This window comes from Pipra filicauda, unplaced genomic scaffold (genome assembly GCF_003945595.2).
Source record: "Pipra filicauda isolate LSUMZ 115617 unplaced genomic scaffold, ASM394559v2 scaffold170_size1570365_pilon, whole genome shotgun sequence".
Lineage (NCBI taxonomy): Eukaryota > Metazoa > Chordata > Aves > Passeriformes > Pipridae > Pipra > Pipra filicauda.
In genome coordinates this window covers 577,166-595,185 of record NW_024104218.1, presented here as the reverse complement: position 1 = coordinate 595,185, position 18,020 = coordinate 577,166, and the positions used below count along the sequence as shown (strand labels likewise).

Here is an 18,020-nt window from a genome sequence, read left to right as displayed (position 1 = left end):
GAGAGAGTTTATAACAATCTCTGTAGAAGAAACAAAACAATCCAGAAAGAAAATATCCAAGAATACGGTAAGGGATAAAATTACATTTGTACAAAAATAGATTTTAACTTTATTGATGCTTTAGATATTTTTTTCCTTATGTTTTCTCTTTTTTTTTTTTTTGTCATTCTAAATTTTAATGTTATTTTTTTTTTTATCTATGCATCCCCTAGCCAAGGCATCCATCACTAAGTATTGGGATTGCTAAAGCTATTTTTTTTTTTACTCAAAACCCCTGCTTAAAAGAAAAAAAAAAACGAAGAAAAAACAAAAACAGAACAAAAATCCACAAAAAGAAAGGCATCTTAAATAGATGCTTTCCTGGCTGAGGAACAGATCCAGATTTGGCATTTGCCAATTTGGAAAGGGATTTGGATACAATGGGAGCAAAAAAAAAAAAAAAAAAAGCCAAAAAAAAAGAAAAGAAAAGCAACAAAAGCGAGGACAAAAAAATAGGAAAAAGAATCGACTTAAAACACAAAAAACCACGAAAAGTCTGTAATTGCTACAGTTATAATATCTGTATATGTGAGTGAGGGTATTTATACAGTGTATATATCTACAGTACATACATGTATACACACGCACATATAGCAACTTAAACCAGCTCCTGCACGCTCCTCACTGATGGGGACAGCATCAGCTCTTGAGCCACATTCCTGCCAGCTCCAGCCTTTTTTAGGATCAGGAGCTGAGCCCAGGGCTCCCCTTCCCAGGGTGGAGAGGTCAGGGGGTCGGTGTGGGTGTCGTACACCCGCGGGTGCTGCGGGTCCTTCGCCCCTCCCTCCCCTCCTGGGGGCCCCCCTGGCCACAGAGCTCAGCATTCCAGCGCCCGGGAAACCTCAGCATCCTCATGGAGGGGCCTGGGATGTGCTGGATTCAGATTGGTTTGGGATAGGGCTTGTGTTGGAACATGCACAGGCAGTGAGGGGACATCCGGGGTGGCAGCGGGTGGCTGAAAAGCTGATGTTTGTGCTATCTTTAGAAAATTAAAGATTGTCCCACCAACAAAAAGGAATTTAAACAAAACAAAACAAAAAAAATAATTAGAAATAGATCACCCTAATCAAACCAGATTTTTGCAAGAGTACTAAGATCTGGTTAATCAAAGTCCTACCTCTCTAGTGGATAATGTGCCTTTTTTTTCCCTCTAGCCATGTCTCACCTCTCCAAACAAGCACGTCCATACTCAGCGTTATTATGATGAGGACAACAACAACAAAAAAAGCCAAAAAGTGAAAAGAATACAAATGAAAGACTCAAACTCATGCAAAGCACATTGCTTTAAGGCTGCTGTGGCGGATGTTATGGATGCACAAAAGCTTTTCCTTCCCTTGGGAAGGGCTGGGCTGGGAATGGAGGGGGTGGGGTGGGGCCTGGGGGTTCATCACCCGCGTTCCGGGAACCCCAACTCCCCTTCACCTGCTGAAAACTGAAATCCCAGGACAAGGCTCAGCCTTTCCCCAACCCCCCTCCACCACGGGCATGGATTGAGGCTGTGAGCTGCTCCAGTAGGGAAACTTGAGGCACAGGGATGCACATCCTGATGGGAAGTCTGGAACCCATGGAGCCTCCCCCTTGGCATCACGCTGCCTGTGGGGGATACCCCCTGCCCATGGCATTTTATCAGGGCAAATGCTAATGGGAATGGGATGGGATGACACAGGATGGGATGGATAGGGTGTGATGGGATGGGATGAGATTGGATGACACGAGCTGGGATGAGATAGAATGATGTGGAACAGGATGAGATGGAACATGATGGATTAAATGGCCTGAGATGGGATGAGATGGGATGGGATGCATGAGATGGGATGGGGTGGGATGGAATGCAAGATGGGATGGAACGTGATAGAACGTGAGAGAATGGAATGGGATGGGATGAAATGGAACAGGATGGGCTGAGATGGGATAGGATGGGATGGGAAGGGACAGGACGGAATGGAATGGGACGAGATGGGATGGGACAGGAGCTCCCACCGTGCAGCCCAGCACCTTGCAGCCACCACAGCTCAGCACCCAGCACCAAGCAGCCCCTTCCAAGCCATCCAGCAGGAAAAAAAAGTGGTTCCACCCAACAGAGAAGGACAGCGGGTTTATTCTAGTGCAATATCCACCAACTTTCCCAAAGCATCCTCATCCTTTCTGGTAAGCAAGTTCCAGGCTCCTTTCTGCTGGAAGAGCCGGCCTGGGGGCTGCCCAGGGGCTGGGTGGGCTCCGGGCTGAGCTCCACTGGGAGCCGACACCTCCCTGCACCCCCCGAGGGCTGCGCCAGCCTCACGCTGGCAGGGAACAGCCTGCTCGTGTTTCCTGGCACCCTTTCCAGATTTCATCTCTCTTGCCTAGTTTTCTTGGCAAATTCTTGCAGGGTGAAGCTGTTTAATAATATTTTCGGCGGCATGCAGGCTGCTGGGGAAACGCAGCCAAAACACTCTCCCTGCCGCTGCGGATTTGCCACTTCGGGCCAGCCTGAGGGGGAAGTTCTGACCTGAAATCCTGAGTGTTTTTTCAGCAGTGAGATGGCCTGCTGAGCTGCAGGGCATGGAGCTGGGGACTCCAGCTGCCAGGCGGGATGACAACAGGCGGGTGGCAACTGTGTCCCCTCAGAACCAGAGGTGTGAGGTGGTGGGTGCTGCTCCACCCCCCCTCCGGGCATGAAGGAGGTGTTTTCAACCAGCCACAACCCATGGGGAGCAAGAAGAGGATCTTTGGGAGCAAATACTTTGTTGTTTTAAAGCACAAGAGGACATGGAAGCGGTGGGGAAGCCCTTGGCCAGAGGCCAACCACAGGCACCTCATTCTTGGCTCGCAGCACTTGTCCCACGGTGTGTTTGGGACAGTCCATCCTGCCAAGGGGAAAAAAAAAACCCTTCCCAACATCCCTCACCGCTTGCTCTGCTTTGTTTTTTTCTTTAACTCAAGTTTTTGGTGGGGCACTGGAGACCCCTGATGAGGGCTGAGATGATCCCTGGCTGACCTCTCGCCACACGCTCCCTGGGGAATCCCATCTCGCGGGGTGTGAGCACGTTCCTGGGACCGTGTCCCTAATCCCCAAAATCTTGTCCATCTCCCTGCTGTCACACCAAGACTCAAGGAAAGGACTGTGCAAAAGCCAAGGTGCTCTTGGTGCTCTCAGTATCCCAGACAGGAGGAGGGGTGGGTGCTGCCATGTTCCCCACCCAGCTGGGACCTCTCAGCCCCCACATCTGTGCCCCACAGGGGAGATTCAGGGGAGGGGGAGCCCTGTTCTTGCTTCACCACTAATTAACAGCTGCAATTAACCAGCCTGGCCAAGCACTCCCACTAATTGTTGCCTTGCAGTGTTTTGCACGGCTGAAACAACAGGAGCAGCCTCCTGGGTGAGCCGAAACCCCCGAGTGGGGTCATGCTGGGATGCTGGGGCAGTGCCAGGATATTGGGGCCATGCTGGGATTCTGGGGCCATGCCGGGATGTTGTGCTGAGGGCAGGGGTCCCAGCAGGCCCCCATGAGCTGGGGTAGGGTGACAGGGAGTCCCTGGCAGCCTTAAAGCAAGTGCTCCAGCCGGCTCTTTCTGCGTGGGCAGCTCCACACCCAGCGCAGAGGCATCTTTGGGAAGAGCAGCGATGCCCAGTCGCCCTCTGGGATGGCAGAGGGGGATTTTTCAGGTGCACGCTCTGCACAGAGGGTGACCCAGCTCCCTGTGCCACCGGTCCCCTGTTATTTAGCGGGGGGGGATTCAGCTCAATCCCAAATCCTCTGCTGTGAACTGGAAGGAGAAGACTCTGTGCAGCCACGGGTGACTCATTCACGGGGCACGGCTGGGCCGCCTCTCCCTCCGCAAAGTAACTACCGAGACTACTAATAATAGTTAGAAACCAAAAATAGAATTCTTTTTTTTTTTTTCTTGGTTGGGTTTTTTTTTTTTTTTTCCTCTTCTCTTTTTCAAAAAAACTCCATCCTCTGAAAATAGCCAGCTGCAATCCGGCGAGTTCAGCCACTCCCCTCAGCTTGTCCAAACCCCACTGCCCCCAAAAGGGCTGGGACTGTCCCCGTCCCCGCTCCTGCCCCGGGGCACCCACGGAGGGGGGGGGTGGGTGATGCCAAGCCCGGCTGGTGGCTCATCCCAAAACTCATGGCACGGCGGGGGCCGGGCAGGGGGTGGGTGGCGAGCTCTCTCCGCTCCCACTTCTCTACATCTAGCGCAGGGGACCAGCGAGCAGGTCTGGAGATGCAGCAGTGACAGCAAACGGACAGGGGTGAAGGCGATGAGGAGGCGAGGACGGCGGGGGGTCCCCCCCCGGATCAGACGGTGCCTCCGGCGCTGGGGTGAGGAGGGAGGGACGGGCTGGGGCGGCGGCGGAGGAGGAAAGCGGAGGGAGGGGCCCCGCGGGACCCCCCGGCCGGGCGAGGGACTGACCCAGCAGCAGTTTCTCTAAGTCATTTGATGGGGCGCTTCCAGCATTTCCATCAAGAAGGTGTCGATGGGTGTGTCTCCTATTAGCTTGAAGAAGAAGAGGTGCTCCAGGCATTTCAGGCCGATGGACCGGAGGGCTGGGAGGCGGAGCAGGAGCTTTGCAAACCTGGGGGACAGGAGACACGGCACGGTCAGACACCTCCCCACCTCCAGCCTCGCTTCTGCCCGGCCCCCCAAAGCTCAGAAGGGTTGGGAGTCAGACACAACCTCCTGCTGCCAAAGACACGGGGCTACACCCAGAGCTGTGCAGAGAAATCATTAATTATGTCCCCAGCCTTGAAGATCAGGCAGCCACGGTGGATATCCACAACAGTGCTCATAGCTGAGCTGGGAGGGTAAAACAAGAAATGAAAGGTCAGCCCTGGACTGGGGTGCACCACTGGCTTGGTGCATGTGCATCACCACCCAGTGAGCACCCTGAGGTGCTCGTGGGGTCCCCACACCACAGCCACGGTGAGGAGGCACCATGGGGCCAGCCTTGGCACAGGCAGAGGTGCAAACAGCTTCAGCAGCTGGATCTTTGGTCAGGGAAAAGGGCAAGCAGCTGGGAAGGGGATGGAGGAGATGGTGAGTGGCATTAGCTGGCACTTGGCTTGGTGATGTCCCTTTCCTGCAGGCACTGGGCACCTCCCAGACAGCTCCACCAGCCCTCACTGAGGCTGCTGGCCATCCCCAGCTGCAGCTGAGCCCTGGGGCTGCTGGCACAGCAGAAACCTGGCTGACAGATGGGCTGCAGGCACCTCGGGGGTGAAGCCAATGGAAGGAGACAAGGGCTTTGACACAGAAGTTGGCAGGAGCCCTGCAAACCATCCAGCACACGGGGTGCTCCCCTTCTCCAGGCCCAGTACGGAGCCCCAGCGGAACAAAAGCCCTTTCTCCCCAGCCTGCCCTGCCCGAAGTAGATGCTATCAGGTCACCCCCGTGATGCCAGCAAGAGCTGACACAGGCAGAAGGACAGGCAGGAGGGCTGGGAAGAACCAGGGGGGCTGGGGAGAGCCAGCAGCACTGTAGGAGCCAGCTGGGATGGAGATGAGCCCAATGGATCCATATCATGGAAAAGCTGCTGTGTGTTGGGCTCTGAGGGTGGCAAGAGGCTACAGAGCCAGGAGAGAGCCACCAGTTCCTGCAGGGTGCTTTGGAGCACCCTGGGGTGGCCCCACTCTGCCTGCCCATGCCCTGGGGTGCAGGCAGCAACTGGATCTCACCTCCCAGTACCACCTCCTGGTACAAAGCCTTGAGTGAGTGATCCCCACACAGGAAAAAGCCCTTTAATGGCCAGGAGTGTAGTTATTTACTTTTCCTGCTACAAAAAGCAGGGCTTGAACATAAGCAAAGACCCAGAGAGAAGGGGACCCTCCAGAAAATACACACACACATAGAGACATGCACAAACACACAGATATTACACATGCATGCACAATTCTCTCTCGCTACTTTCTTTTTTTTTTTTTTTTTTTTTTTTTTTTTTTTTTGCTGAGCTGGCGAGAACGGCGGGAGCAGAGCCAGGAAAAACAAATCAGTCCTACCATCCCATTCAGGAAGTTTCACTTTAAACCAAACCAGATGATGGTTCCAGCCCTCGGATATGTTTAACTGTGAGATAACCAGCCCGGAGCACAACGTGCCAGGGCCGGGGCTGGGAGGGGAGAAAACAGCCCTGATTCCTGACTCCCTGCGGGTGCTGGGTGTCACGTAGGCACCCCGTGGAGCAGCAGGGGCTGCAGGGGGGGAGCATGGGTGGGTTTTTCCTAGGAATGCCTCTCTCTGCCCTGCTGCTGCAGAGGAGTTCTCTTCTGGTGTTTACATGGTGCTCCCAAAGCTCTTGCTGGCCGGGGACTCAGCTGAAGCCCTGCACTGGAAGGCACCTGGAGTGGTGGGAAGCCCAGTGATCCCACAGCGTGGAGAGGGGAGGGGACCCATCATGGCTCGAGCAGGAGTTTGCTCAACCACAGGAAGAACTTGTTTCCAGCCTCAGATGGTGATCACATTGTGCCATGAGACCAGGAGGATGGAGAGAGTTCCTGAGAACTTCGTTGAGCTCTTGTGCAACTCCGGACTCCCAGCCCACGAGTTAACCCTCCCCAGCCACCTGGGATTATTCCACCCCTGCCCTGCACCGTAGGAGACATGGGGTGAGGTCAGCAGTGCCCGGTCACGGCTCTCAGGACATCCCTCAGCATGCAAAACCTTTAAGGTCACCAAGGAAAGGTGTGGGGATCACACAAAGAGGTCCCCAGCCCAAGGTCAATCAAAGCCAGTGAGAGATTAAACTCCAGAGCTCCTGGTGCAGCTTCCGGACTTAAAACACTCCCTTACACATCACTGAGCATGGAGGCAGAGCCCTGGGGAACTGGTTTGAACTGGTGGCTCAGTGACTGTGCTCAGTCATGCACAGCAGCTTGGCGGTGGTTTGGGTGATGAAGAGCAGGGCTGTCCCCGTGACAGTCCCTGCCCACCCCCAGCCCAGCCCCAGCCCAGCCCCTGTCCAGCAGCACGTGCAAGGGCACCACAACCTGTCTGTGGATACCAGGGAACAATCCAGGAGAGCTGCTGGCCATGACTCCCAAGGCAGCTCTCCCTGTTCCAGGTATGGCTGGCTGTGAGCACAGCTCTTCTGCTACACCACGACAGCCAAATGCAGGCTCTGGTTCTGCATTTGCTTCAGAAATGCATTTTAATAACGCTTTTTGGAAGAGGAGTCAGCTTGAGAGTTGGCCTGGGGTCCATACAAACCACCTGGGGGAGGAGAGGTAACCACCCCTGCTCCATGCACTGTGCTCATCCCTCACTTCCCCTCCTCACCACAACTCAAATGCACTCACTGGCACCTTCACCCTCACTCTCCCTGCCACAAGCCAACCAAGAACACCCCAGAAGCCCCTTAACAACCCATCTTTCTTCATCTGCCAGCAGAGTGGCACCCAAAGTGGGGAGGGAGGAAGGTCCAACATTACTTCTGAAGGCATGATCTGCCCACTGCATTCACTGCTGTGGGAGCTTCCTTCTTTTTATCCAGACACGCAAGACCAGGAATGCAGGTGGGATGCAAATCCCAGTTGCTTGGGCTGTTTTTCCCAATATCCACGCACCAGTAGCAGTTTCCAGTGCTTTGCTTGCTTGTTCAAAAAACTGTCAGTAACTTAACTGGCAGTTGCCAGCTTCAGGCTGTAACTGGGAAAATGCGCCCACTCAGCTCCAGAGCGGTCCAGGAAAGCATTCCTAATTCCCCCTCCCATTCCCAGCTGGATTGGGGGAGGCGGGGAGGGGAGAAAAGAGCATCAATTGAGGCTTTCACTTCCCAGCAATGATGCTCATCTGCCACCGAAAATTAACTCCATGTGAGTCTTATTTTCGCTGTGGTTTGCTCTCCGTGGTTTCCAAAAGGGAAATGATACCCCCTTCCCACATGTGCTCATCCCACTGCTGCGGCCGCGGGAGCCGGGGCTCCTCAGGTCTGCCCACCTTGTCCTGGCTGTGATGGATTTACTGGCGTGGGAATAAGGACCTCTCTGCACTGCACAGGGGGATTTTCTGAGGGCGTTCACAGGCAGAAATGAGGGGTTTATCTGCAGAGAATGTTCACTCTGAGCAGAGCTGGGAACAGAGAGCCCCAAACGGAAGGGACTCAGCAGCTGTGTGCTGGTGCGACCCCGAGGACATCCCTCAGACCTGCCCCAGGATGCAGCACCCTTTGCAGGGGGTTTCCCTGGGGTGTGAGGCTGCAGGAGGACGGGGCACAGGGGACTCACCTCCCGGGCTGGTCGGGGTATTTGTGTTTGCAATAAGCCTCTAGCGACGCGTACACCTTCTCCCGCAACGCCTCCACTTCGGCCGGGTTCGACAGACCCTTCGAGTCTGAAAGGCAACAAAAAGACCATCAGCCAAAAAATCTCCAGGTTTTCCAGGCAGGCAAGGACCCCCCATGAGCTCCCCAGCTCCCTCCATCCCGCTCAGCACCACCAGACCAGGGCAGAGTGTGGATGCAGGGTGTGAGCCCTGGGTGTTTGGGGCAGTACCAAACAACTCCTGGGGAGCATTCGAGCCCTCAAAGGTTTGCCTTGTGACTACAGATCTGGTTTATTCCGCTTCATATCCCCACCCCAACCGTTTTGGCTCATTCCAGTGGTCCCTCATATGAAGGGTTTAAGCCCCCCTTAAATCCTGGGCTTGTGGGATTTCTCCCTCCAGCACAAGCCCTGAGCTGGGGCTAAAGGAGAAGCCCCGGCTCTGGCAGGTCCCCTGTGACACAGCCAGGATCTGTTTTTAGTAGGGTGAAAGGGACAGTCAAGAAATCGATATCCCCAAGCACATGTGCCACGGGAACCTCTCCAGATTCCCCTTCTTTTACCATATACGGCTAATCCCAAATTACAGACAATAAATTACTGGTGATTACAAGGAGGGCAGGGAATAAAAAAAAAAAAAAAGCCAAGAAGAAAAACAAACCCAAGAAACAGCAATAAACCCTGCTGAAATGGCCTGGCCTGGGTTTGGTGGGAAAATCCAGGGAAGGAGCCGGGCTTGGGCACAAACTGTGCTCCTGAGAGGGCAGGGAAGGGAGGGGAGGGGTGGCTGTGGATGTGGAGGTCTATCCTTGGCTTCCATCTGATTTTTTGCTCTGGACTGACCTGCTCTAAAATACAGAGACACCCTCTGAGCAGAGCTGTGCAGGTATGTGCAGGCTGCCAGCTGGCTCCTGCTGCACAGGGATTTGCTCCCCAAAATGCTGGAGACAAGCCCTGGCACTGAACCTTTTTCTTCCCTTGGGCAGCTTGGGCCAGGGGGGAAAAGCGAGCAGCATGAACCTTCCTGGAGTCTGTGGAACCAAGCAAACTGCTGACAGATGTTCAAGTTCTTGTGTATTTTATGAGCACGTTTCATGTCTTCCACCCTCTCCAGGTCTGCGAAGGGCTTTTCCAGAAACACGGGTAATAAAACCCTCTGGATGATGAGATCAGGAAACAGAGACAACAATGTCCGTGCTCTGGCACTGCTCTAATCTGTACTTTTCTCTTAAAGGATGTCTACATTCAATTTTGCTTCGATTCAGGGATAATTCCCTCATGCACTAGAACTTTCTTCTCACAGAGTCACTCTAAAAGGGGGGCAAGCTGAGAGGATGAGGGGGAATGGCTGTAAACTGAAAGACAGCAGGCTTAGATTGGATACTAGGAAGAAATTCTTCCCCGTGAGGGTGGTGAAACACTGAACAGGTTACCCAGAGAAGCCATGCCTGCCCCTGCAAGTGTTTAAGGCCAGGTTGGACAGGGCTTGGAGCAACCTGGGGCAGTGGAAGGTGTCCATGACACGGGGTGTGAAAGGATGAACTTTAAAGTGCTTCCAACTCAAACCACTCTGTGATTCTGTGAAAGGGAGGAATGGATAAGAGCACTGGCACAGATCCAGATCCACCCCTGACCTACACAGGACATGCCTGTAAGGTGGCAGAGCCTGTGAAGCACTTAATTCAGCTTTCACCCTTGCCTCTCTTCCTTCTTGCCCTGTCCTTGGTAATGGGGTGCCCTCAGCTACTTGCAGTGGAGATTTATAGGGAAGAAGAGGTGCCAAAAGGACAGAGCATCAGCCAAGAGGGCACAGGAGAGAAGATACAGTCATGTACCAGGGTTGAAGAGGACAATGGCTCGCAGGCAGCCCAGCTCTGTCTTGTCCATCAGCATGTCTCGCATTTTTGACACGAGTTCTGTCAATACTCTGCAAAGGACACAGAAATCACAGGCGTCAGTGTTAAAGAGAAATGAGAACACCCAGGTGTCAGAGCCAGAGTGAGTTCCTCTGGTCACAGTTAACGAAGCCAGGGGATGGTGCTCGCTTGTACCAGCTGAGGATGTGGCCTCATCTTCCTCCTCTATCAAAAATAGCTCATTAGGAACACCAATAGTTCCCGTGAGGTACAACAGGGGCCATAAAAACTGGCTTCATCCATTCACCGAGAGGCTTTGGCACCTGAGAAAGCTGCCTAAAAATAAAAAATAATAATAAAAACCCACCCCAACAGGTACCTAAAAGTAATTTCCTCTGCCGGTAATTTTTATTGCTCCCTTCGCTCCTACCGCAGGTGCCGGTCTTGAAATATTTTCCACTGATTGCCCAGTTTTTCATGTTAGATCCTGCAGGGAAGTCATGATCTTGCACTTATGACCTCACAGGAACAAATGATGTCACCCAGGTCTGAAGAACAATTTCCTTGCAAGGCACAGCACCAAAGGTGATTTGCTTTCGACTAAGTCGCCTCAAGACGAGTGTCAGGCAGAGAAATCGGCATTTCAGCGGCGTCTGGAGCCACACTGTGGGTCAAACACCCTGGAAGTCTGGCTTTAAAACACTTTCCCAAAGCATGAGATTAAAGAGCCCTCGGGACACGCACGTGGAACCTGCTGAGTATTTTTGGTGCCTTTTCATTGTGAAAATAAAATCACGTCTTGGTCCAATTAAAGATGAAAAGAAACAATGGAGTGGCCTCCTCGTAACATTAGAAGGCATCTGGACCCCATGAAAGAGGCTTTGATTTGCACTGGGCAGCCTTCTCCCTGTTCTGGGCTGTTGGGTTTTGCAGGTTTAAGAGGAGGATTTAATGTTTTGGCCTGCAGCGGGGACCACAACACTTCCATGCACGCTGTGGGATGGACACCCTCATCCTGGGCTCCTCCGAGGTTGCAACGTGGGGAACGGAGGCAGTTTGGTGCAGAGACAGAGATGGGGATGTCCAGGCAAGGTGTTTTGAGATGCAATCCACCCATCCATCCATCCAACCATCCATCCATGCATCCATCCTCCCTCCCTCTGCCCACCTGTCGAAGATGGCCCCGACGCCAGCGCTGTGTGCGCTGTTCCGGTGCACGTGGAGCCCGGTGGCTAAGAGGATCCCGTCTTTCACAGCTATGGAGCGGTGGGAGAAGGAGGCAATTAGGAGCTCATTCCACCCTGGGGAGGAGAGAACAACCAAGGCTGCGGGTTAGAGCCACCTCAGCGGGTCTGGGAATCAGAATCACCTCCCCAGAGCTAAAAAGAGGAGGAACGTGCTGGAGGAGCGTGGCTGGATGTGGGAAGGGAGAGGGGAGCCAGCCTTTTCTTGGATGTCAGGGAAGGAAAAAACCATTAAGAAACAAATGCACTAAAAATATAACGCTAATAAGGGAAGCAGTTTCCTCTATAAACCGTGCAGACACGGCAGCAAACAGCTCTGCCCGCTCCTCTCGCTGTGAACCTCCTGTGTGGGTGTGGAGCCCTGTGCTCCCCTCTGCCCTCACCCGCTGCCTCCCAGCATTTCTACACCTATCAACGCTTTCTATCAGTTAATTAGGCTCATTTTCAGGCCATAACAGGGCACGAAAGTTCATTCACTATCATTCAGTTCTGTAAAAGGGACCAGGAAAACTCTGTCTTGTGGGTTTGCTGCTTCTGCTGTGTCAATACTGGGAGGGATTGTGTCTGCTCTCTGCACCGGGGTGTCCCACGTCCATGACTGCTCCATGAACTGCTTCCATAGCTGCTTGGAAACCAGTTTTTAGTCTTATTATCTGCTGGACATGTTATTTTGGGATATAGGAAACACATCCTCTGAGCCCAGACCTAGTTACAGGGAAGGGAAGGGAGATGGAACCTCCCCACCTTCCAGCTCCCCTTCCCAATCCAACACCTCTTTAAATTCCTAAATCCATCACAGGCTCAGTTCAAGAATGCCTGAAACAAAGCCACGACCAGAGGACGTGCTGCAAAGTTTGAAGGGTGGAAATTTTGGTGACTTTCAACCAAGGAGCAGCATTTTTGGGAAGAGAAGACGGTTCTTCTGCAACACCGGTCACGTGGCTGATTTACCCAGCCGGAACATGTCCTGGAGTTCAGAGCACAGGGCTGCCTGGCAGGGTCCAGAAACATCAAGATATTTGGCTTTGGTGTCTTTTTTTCCCAGTCTGGAAAAGCAACACAACAATCCTTCACCCCTCCTGCCACAGGAACACGTCGCGTCTCACTGACTGGAATAAACACAAGGTCCATGTGTGCTGTATTTACCTACTGCTGCAGCCATGGGTTGTGCCATTAGAAATGTTGACAAGGAATAAAGTTCACTCTTTCCTAAGTGGCCACAGGATGTTTCCACCCCAATCACGGGAACGTTTATTTGGCTATTTACTGGGTGAGGCCTGGCACTTTCACAGGGATTGCAACACTGTGAAACCCAAGGAGAACGGAGGAGAAGATGTGGGACTGCACCAGGAGCCTGAAGAAACTGTGTTCCCTGGATGAAGAGGAACTCCCAGAGCCAGACCCACGGGAAGGTGCCAGGGGTGCCTCCCACCAGCCATCACACACAGACCCACGGCAGCTCCACATGCAGCTCCAACCAACAAAAACCAGAGCTGGCTCACAACATCCATTCCAAGCTGGGCTTATTCCAGGGAAGGAGCTAAATTATTCCCATGTAGAGCTGGGATGTTCCAGCTGAAACGGGGAGGCTGTTTCTACATGGTCCTTTCACCAGAACATCCCCAAAGAGCTCACAAAATAGAGACAAGCAGGAAATATTAGGTGTAACCACAGGTAGAAAATTTGAGTTAAGAGACCAAACAAGTCTACTCCAAGATTTTGGCATTTGAGCCCAAGCTCTGAAGAAGCAGAGCAGATTTCTTCCATTTGTGTGACTCCTTCCTCACCACACAAGGTGGCTGTGCAGCCTCCAGGGATGCTTTGGCTCCTCTGGGACAGGGAAGGCACCTTGGCAGCGCAGTGACCATCGTGACAATCCACCTCACTGCCAAGTTTCCCCACCAGCCCTACAAAACCAACTGCAGCTGCAGAGATATAATGCTCAGCATCCTCTGCCAGGCTGAGAAAACATCAGGCTATTCCTGTCTCAGCCCTAGCAAGCTTGGAAACGAGAAAACACGGGGAAAAACAGGCTTAAAAAGTCAGGTTTCCTTCCCCTCCAAAAAGCTCAGAGAGGGAATATTTTTAAATGATTCAGGATCTGAGGAGAGCTGCTGCCAGCCCATCCAGCACTGCTCCTCCAAAGATGTGTGCTCCACTTATTTTGCCTCCCAGGATGCATGACTGAACCTGACTGACGCTCTTAGCTGAATTTTAATACCTTAATATTTCATGGGCAGCTGTTCTCAGCAGGCCGCTCTCCACACTCAATAATACATAGAGCCACTGGTTAAAAGACTTGGGGGAGGTTATCTGAGGCCCTGGAAGAGACACTCAGAGCAGGGAGCCCACTGGAGCTGCTGCAGGTGCTCAGCAACCTCGTTCCCATGGGGTTAGAGCCACCATGAAATTTGGGATGTGACGGGGTCTGCAGCCCCTCTGCTCCTGCCCATGGAGTGGCCCCGAGGGGGAGAACATCAGGTCAGGAACATTCAGCTTCCATTAGCTGCCCTCTAAAGAGAAAGGAAAACCTGGAGCTGTTGTTGTGGGTTTTGGTCCCTCTTCACAAAGGGAATCTGGTCTGAATCCAGCTCTTCCCTGAGATATTTGCAGGAAGCTCTCAAAGATTCCTGCAGAGATGCTTCCCTGCTCATCCACTCTCACGAGAGGCTCTAGAGACCCTCTTCAAAAACACATTTTTGTACGTTCCATAGAGGGCCTGGAGCCAGCTCTGGCAATACTCACACCCACAGAAAAGCCAGAGGAGCACTTTCACCAAGGGGTTGCAGGAGTTATCCTGGGAGGGTGCAGGACCTGGCCAAGTCTGCACTGAGAATAACCCCCCTAAAATTTTCATTCCCAGACTACTAGATGAGCTGTGACTATAAAAATCCCCTTTCAGTAAAATAAGTGGAAAACACACACCAGTAAACAGTGTGACTTAAACAACCAGACACTCTTGAGGTCAAGGATGTCAGAGAGGTTGTGAGGGGAACGGGGTATCTGTGTGTAGGGCCAAGGTACTGGCTGACAGTCAATAAAAAGTTGCACAAAGTTTAAAGATTCGTGCACTTGGGCTACAGTCAGCCTTAAAAAACAGAATGGTAGCTAGAGTTGGTGTGGTGGGAATGGGAAAACACTGATCCCATCACCTTCCTACCCTAGAGTCCCTACAGCTTCTCCTGAAGCAACCTGGACAGACCTTGGACCCAAAGAGTTCTAACAGTTCCTATGTTTTGTGTTGATGTGAATACCTTGCACTTGGTCCTTACAACACTCTTCTGCCCAACTTCATGGGGATTTATTGGGGGAACACAAAGTCAGAATGCTGCCATCAAGGTGGATCAGCAGCATCTTCTCTACAGAGACTCGAGGTCAGAAGGGTGCAGAGAGAGGAGCCACACTCTGCAGGCTTCTCTCCTCTTGAATTCCCTACAAAAGTGAATTTTGGGGAAACAAGAGGAACTTTTAAAACTGCCAGGGACTTCAAAGTCCCCAGCTTACAAAGAGCTTCATGCCTAAAACACATCCTCACTGAGCTCTGCTCTGATTTCTTGCCCTCCACGATCTTTGTACAGCAGCAGGGGCTTGAATTCACTCGATGGGGGAAGACCCTTTTTACAGCAAACTGCTTTCCACCTCCCAAATCCTGCAGCCCCCCTGCTGCACAAGGAAATTTAAAATAAGCCCAGAGAATTTTATTTTCATCTTGGTGGGTGGGAGAAGGAGGGCGATATAGTTTTCTCCCCTTTCTGGTTTTAATTATGATCAAACATTTTAGCTGGATGAAATTTCATGGAGGCCCAAGCCCACTTGGCCTCTCAAGTCTCAGCCTGGGAGGAAGGCAGAGTGTTAAGTCTCTTAGTTTAAATCACCCAGCACCCATCTCTGAGCCCCTCACTCATGAGAGATGAAGCCAGGCCATTTTTCAGCTGATTGGCAGCTGGTGCCACGTTCTGGATCCCACTCAGCAACACGTGTCCCTTGGGGCTTTTTAAATCCTATTTAGAGATTGAACGGTCAGAGGCTGTTACTCAGAATCAGTTAAAGGCTTTCAAGCTGCCAGGTCCTAAATCTAAGGGCAGTACCTGTCCCAGTGAGATGCAGCACTCCCATCTCACTCACCTGCTCGGAGCAAGATGACCTGGTCGTCCAGGGGCAGCTCGGAGAAGTGGGGGATCCTCTTGGCCCACTCCACCAGGGTGAAGAGCTGTTTGTCTGCTGCCTGGCATATGTTCGTCACTGGGTCATTGGGCTGCCAGAAAAAAGAAAATGGAAAGGCTTGGAGAAGGCAGAGCAAGGAGAGGAGAGGCTGGAGCAGCAGCTGAAGGGGGCTTTCTGCCTCCCTGCCACCCCCGAGGTGGATGTTATCAGTCACAGGGAGAGGAGGTGATTTGGCCTCTCCACCACATGGGTTTTAATAGTTTTTAGCAAGCTCCAAAGCGGGAATTGGGAGTGCTGAGAACCAATATCCATCACACTGACTGATGAATCAAAGGACCTCCAGCCCAGGGAAGGGCAGGCTCCCCATGCCAGCATCTCCCAGCTCGATAAACCAGCACCAGAGGGGGCATTACAGAAAAAAAGAGAAAACCCCTTTCCTTTGAAATATTATCCAGTAACAAAAACCATCTGCTCTCAAGGAGGACAGTCAGCCTAAACACACCAAATCCCTGTTTAAAGGAACTGCTAACAGCTCAAGTGGGTTTGTGATTAGGAACTGGAAGAGCCTGTCTAACCCTGACTGAGGCAGAGCTCACTGGTACAAGTGTGTGTGTAGGGTTTACCTCTCTGGACAGGGATGTATGAGCCCTTCCACATCTCCCACTGTAATCCCTGCTGATATCCAGCAGCCTGGATTGTACAATTATTTTTCTTCCATGTCCTTAAAAGAGCAGTTTCCAAACCAGAAGGAGCAGTGTTTACTTCACCCCTGGACTGCAGGGGGAACGGGGTATGAATTCAGAGGCAGAGCAGACACGACCACCAGTGTAACCTCTCCCCCTGCAAGGCCATTCCTCACCACTTTGTGCCACAGCAAACCCCTCTCCCAGGCTGGACAAACAAGGGTCACGCTGCTCAGTCACCCTCCTGCCCCCCACAGCCTTGCCCCAGACCCTGGCCCAGTCCTCTCTGCTGTGCCCTGGCAGCAAACCCAAACTCTCTGCCTCATGGCCACCATCTCCCATTCTCCAGGCTTAAAATAACCAGGATCTGGCAAGCTCAGGGCACTTGCCTTGAGGTATTTTCAGCTGTTGCGTGCAGAGATGGATGGGCACGGGCTGGCACTGCCGTGGGGACGGGCCCCCCTGCTCTGCCCCTCTCCAGCAGCTCCCAGGGAGCTGAGGCTCTCCCCTGGGGAGGGAGATGTGAGTAGGGATGAGGCTTTTACCTGGCAGAGGGAGAAAAGATGGGATTTCCCTCTGGACAACAGGAAATCGCTAAACTGGGTGTGAGGAGGAGGTGTGAGGAGGAGCTTTGCAGGGTTGTTTCGCTGGAAGCACAGGGAATGTTGGCATTTAGAGGCGTTTTCAGGAAGGGTGAGAAGGAACACCTGTGGTGCAGCCTATAGGAATGTCTCCAACCTCAAGCCATCTCAGTTTGGTCAGCTGGAGCAGCCAGGTGGAGAAACCCGGCGTCCTGGCTCCCGTGGGATGGGGATGGAGCCCTGTGTGCCCCAGAGGGGACATGACCTATGGGAGAGCCCATGCTCCAGCACAACCTGACCCAGCATGTGCCTGCACAGCCCCACAAAAGGGGTATTTTAGGCAAGGAAGATGTTTTTGCCAAAGCTTTTATCAGGGGTGGCTTCTGGGCAGGTTGTCACCATCTCTAGGACCCACAAGGTGGGCTGCAGGTGCCCCAGCCCAGGCTGTCACTGGGGGTCTGTGGGCAGCACAGATGTACCCAACCTCTGGTGCTCTGTCCAAAGCCTCAGCGAGGGGCCCAGCCTTTAATTACACCTCAGATGGCAATTCCTGGAACCACCACGGCGCTTCCTGGCAGAACTTAATCATGGTAGAGCGAGAGGCAGCTAAAAGTATCCTCCCTGCAGATCCAGAGGGCCCTGCCTGGGCACAGAGGGGCTGGAAACCCTCCCTGTGCATGGAAAGCAAATCCCCTCCTGCAGTAAATAGCAAGGGCAGGGTGCTGGAGTGTGACAAAATGAAAGGGCACTTGATCTCCTTGGAAAACTGGAGCTTGGGGACATCTTCCAGAAACTGGTGACTTGGAACCAGACATCAAAGGCCAATTAAGAGCTAATGGGGATAACACCTCTCAGTTACACACTCTGCCTTTCAGAGGCCAGGAGCCCATCCACGGTGGTGCTTCCACCACAGGAGCACAGATTCCCAGTAGCCAGGGACATGGGGCAGAGGAAAACCCATCCTCACTGTCCAGGGACAGGTACCTGCTCCAAGAGTAGCCAGGGGACCATGGCACAAGATGACAGTCACAGGCATGAGAACATGTAGTGACAGGACAAGGGGGAATGGATTCAAACTGAAAGAGGGTAGGTTTAGATGAGATATTAGGAAAACATTCTTTCCTGTGAGGGTGGTGAGGCACTGGCACAGGTTGCCCAGAGAAGTGGACCCATTCCTAGAAGTGTTCAAGGCCAGACTGGACAGGGCTTGGAG

The 18,020-nt window shown here is 52.7% G+C and overlaps 1 protein-coding gene across 2 annotated transcripts in view; it reads right to left on the bottom strand.

Annotated features, from left to right (window-relative positions):
- Positions 1 to 522: 522 nt before the first annotated feature.
- The window catches only part of RXRA (retinoid X receptor alpha), a 105,164-nt gene continuing 87,666 nt past the window's right edge, over positions 523 to 18,020 (bottom strand). The window contains exons 6-10 of one of the 2 annotated variants that reach the window (XM_027731669.2): positions 15,505 to 15,634; positions 11,304 to 11,436; positions 10,115 to 10,206; positions 8,244 to 8,349; positions 523 to 4,600 (exon numbers count right to left, since the gene is read on the bottom strand). In XM_027731669.2, coding sequence (XP_027587470.1) covers positions 4,453 to 4,600; positions 8,244 to 8,349; positions 10,115 to 10,206; positions 11,304 to 11,436; positions 15,505 to 15,634 — 609 coding nt within the window. In that variant the 3' untranslated portion in view covers positions 523 to 4,452. The remainder of the gene's footprint in view (positions 4,601 to 8,243; positions 8,350 to 10,114; positions 10,207 to 11,303; positions 11,437 to 15,504; positions 15,635 to 18,020) is intronic. The other variant, XM_039379607.1, reaches the window with a different exon arrangement.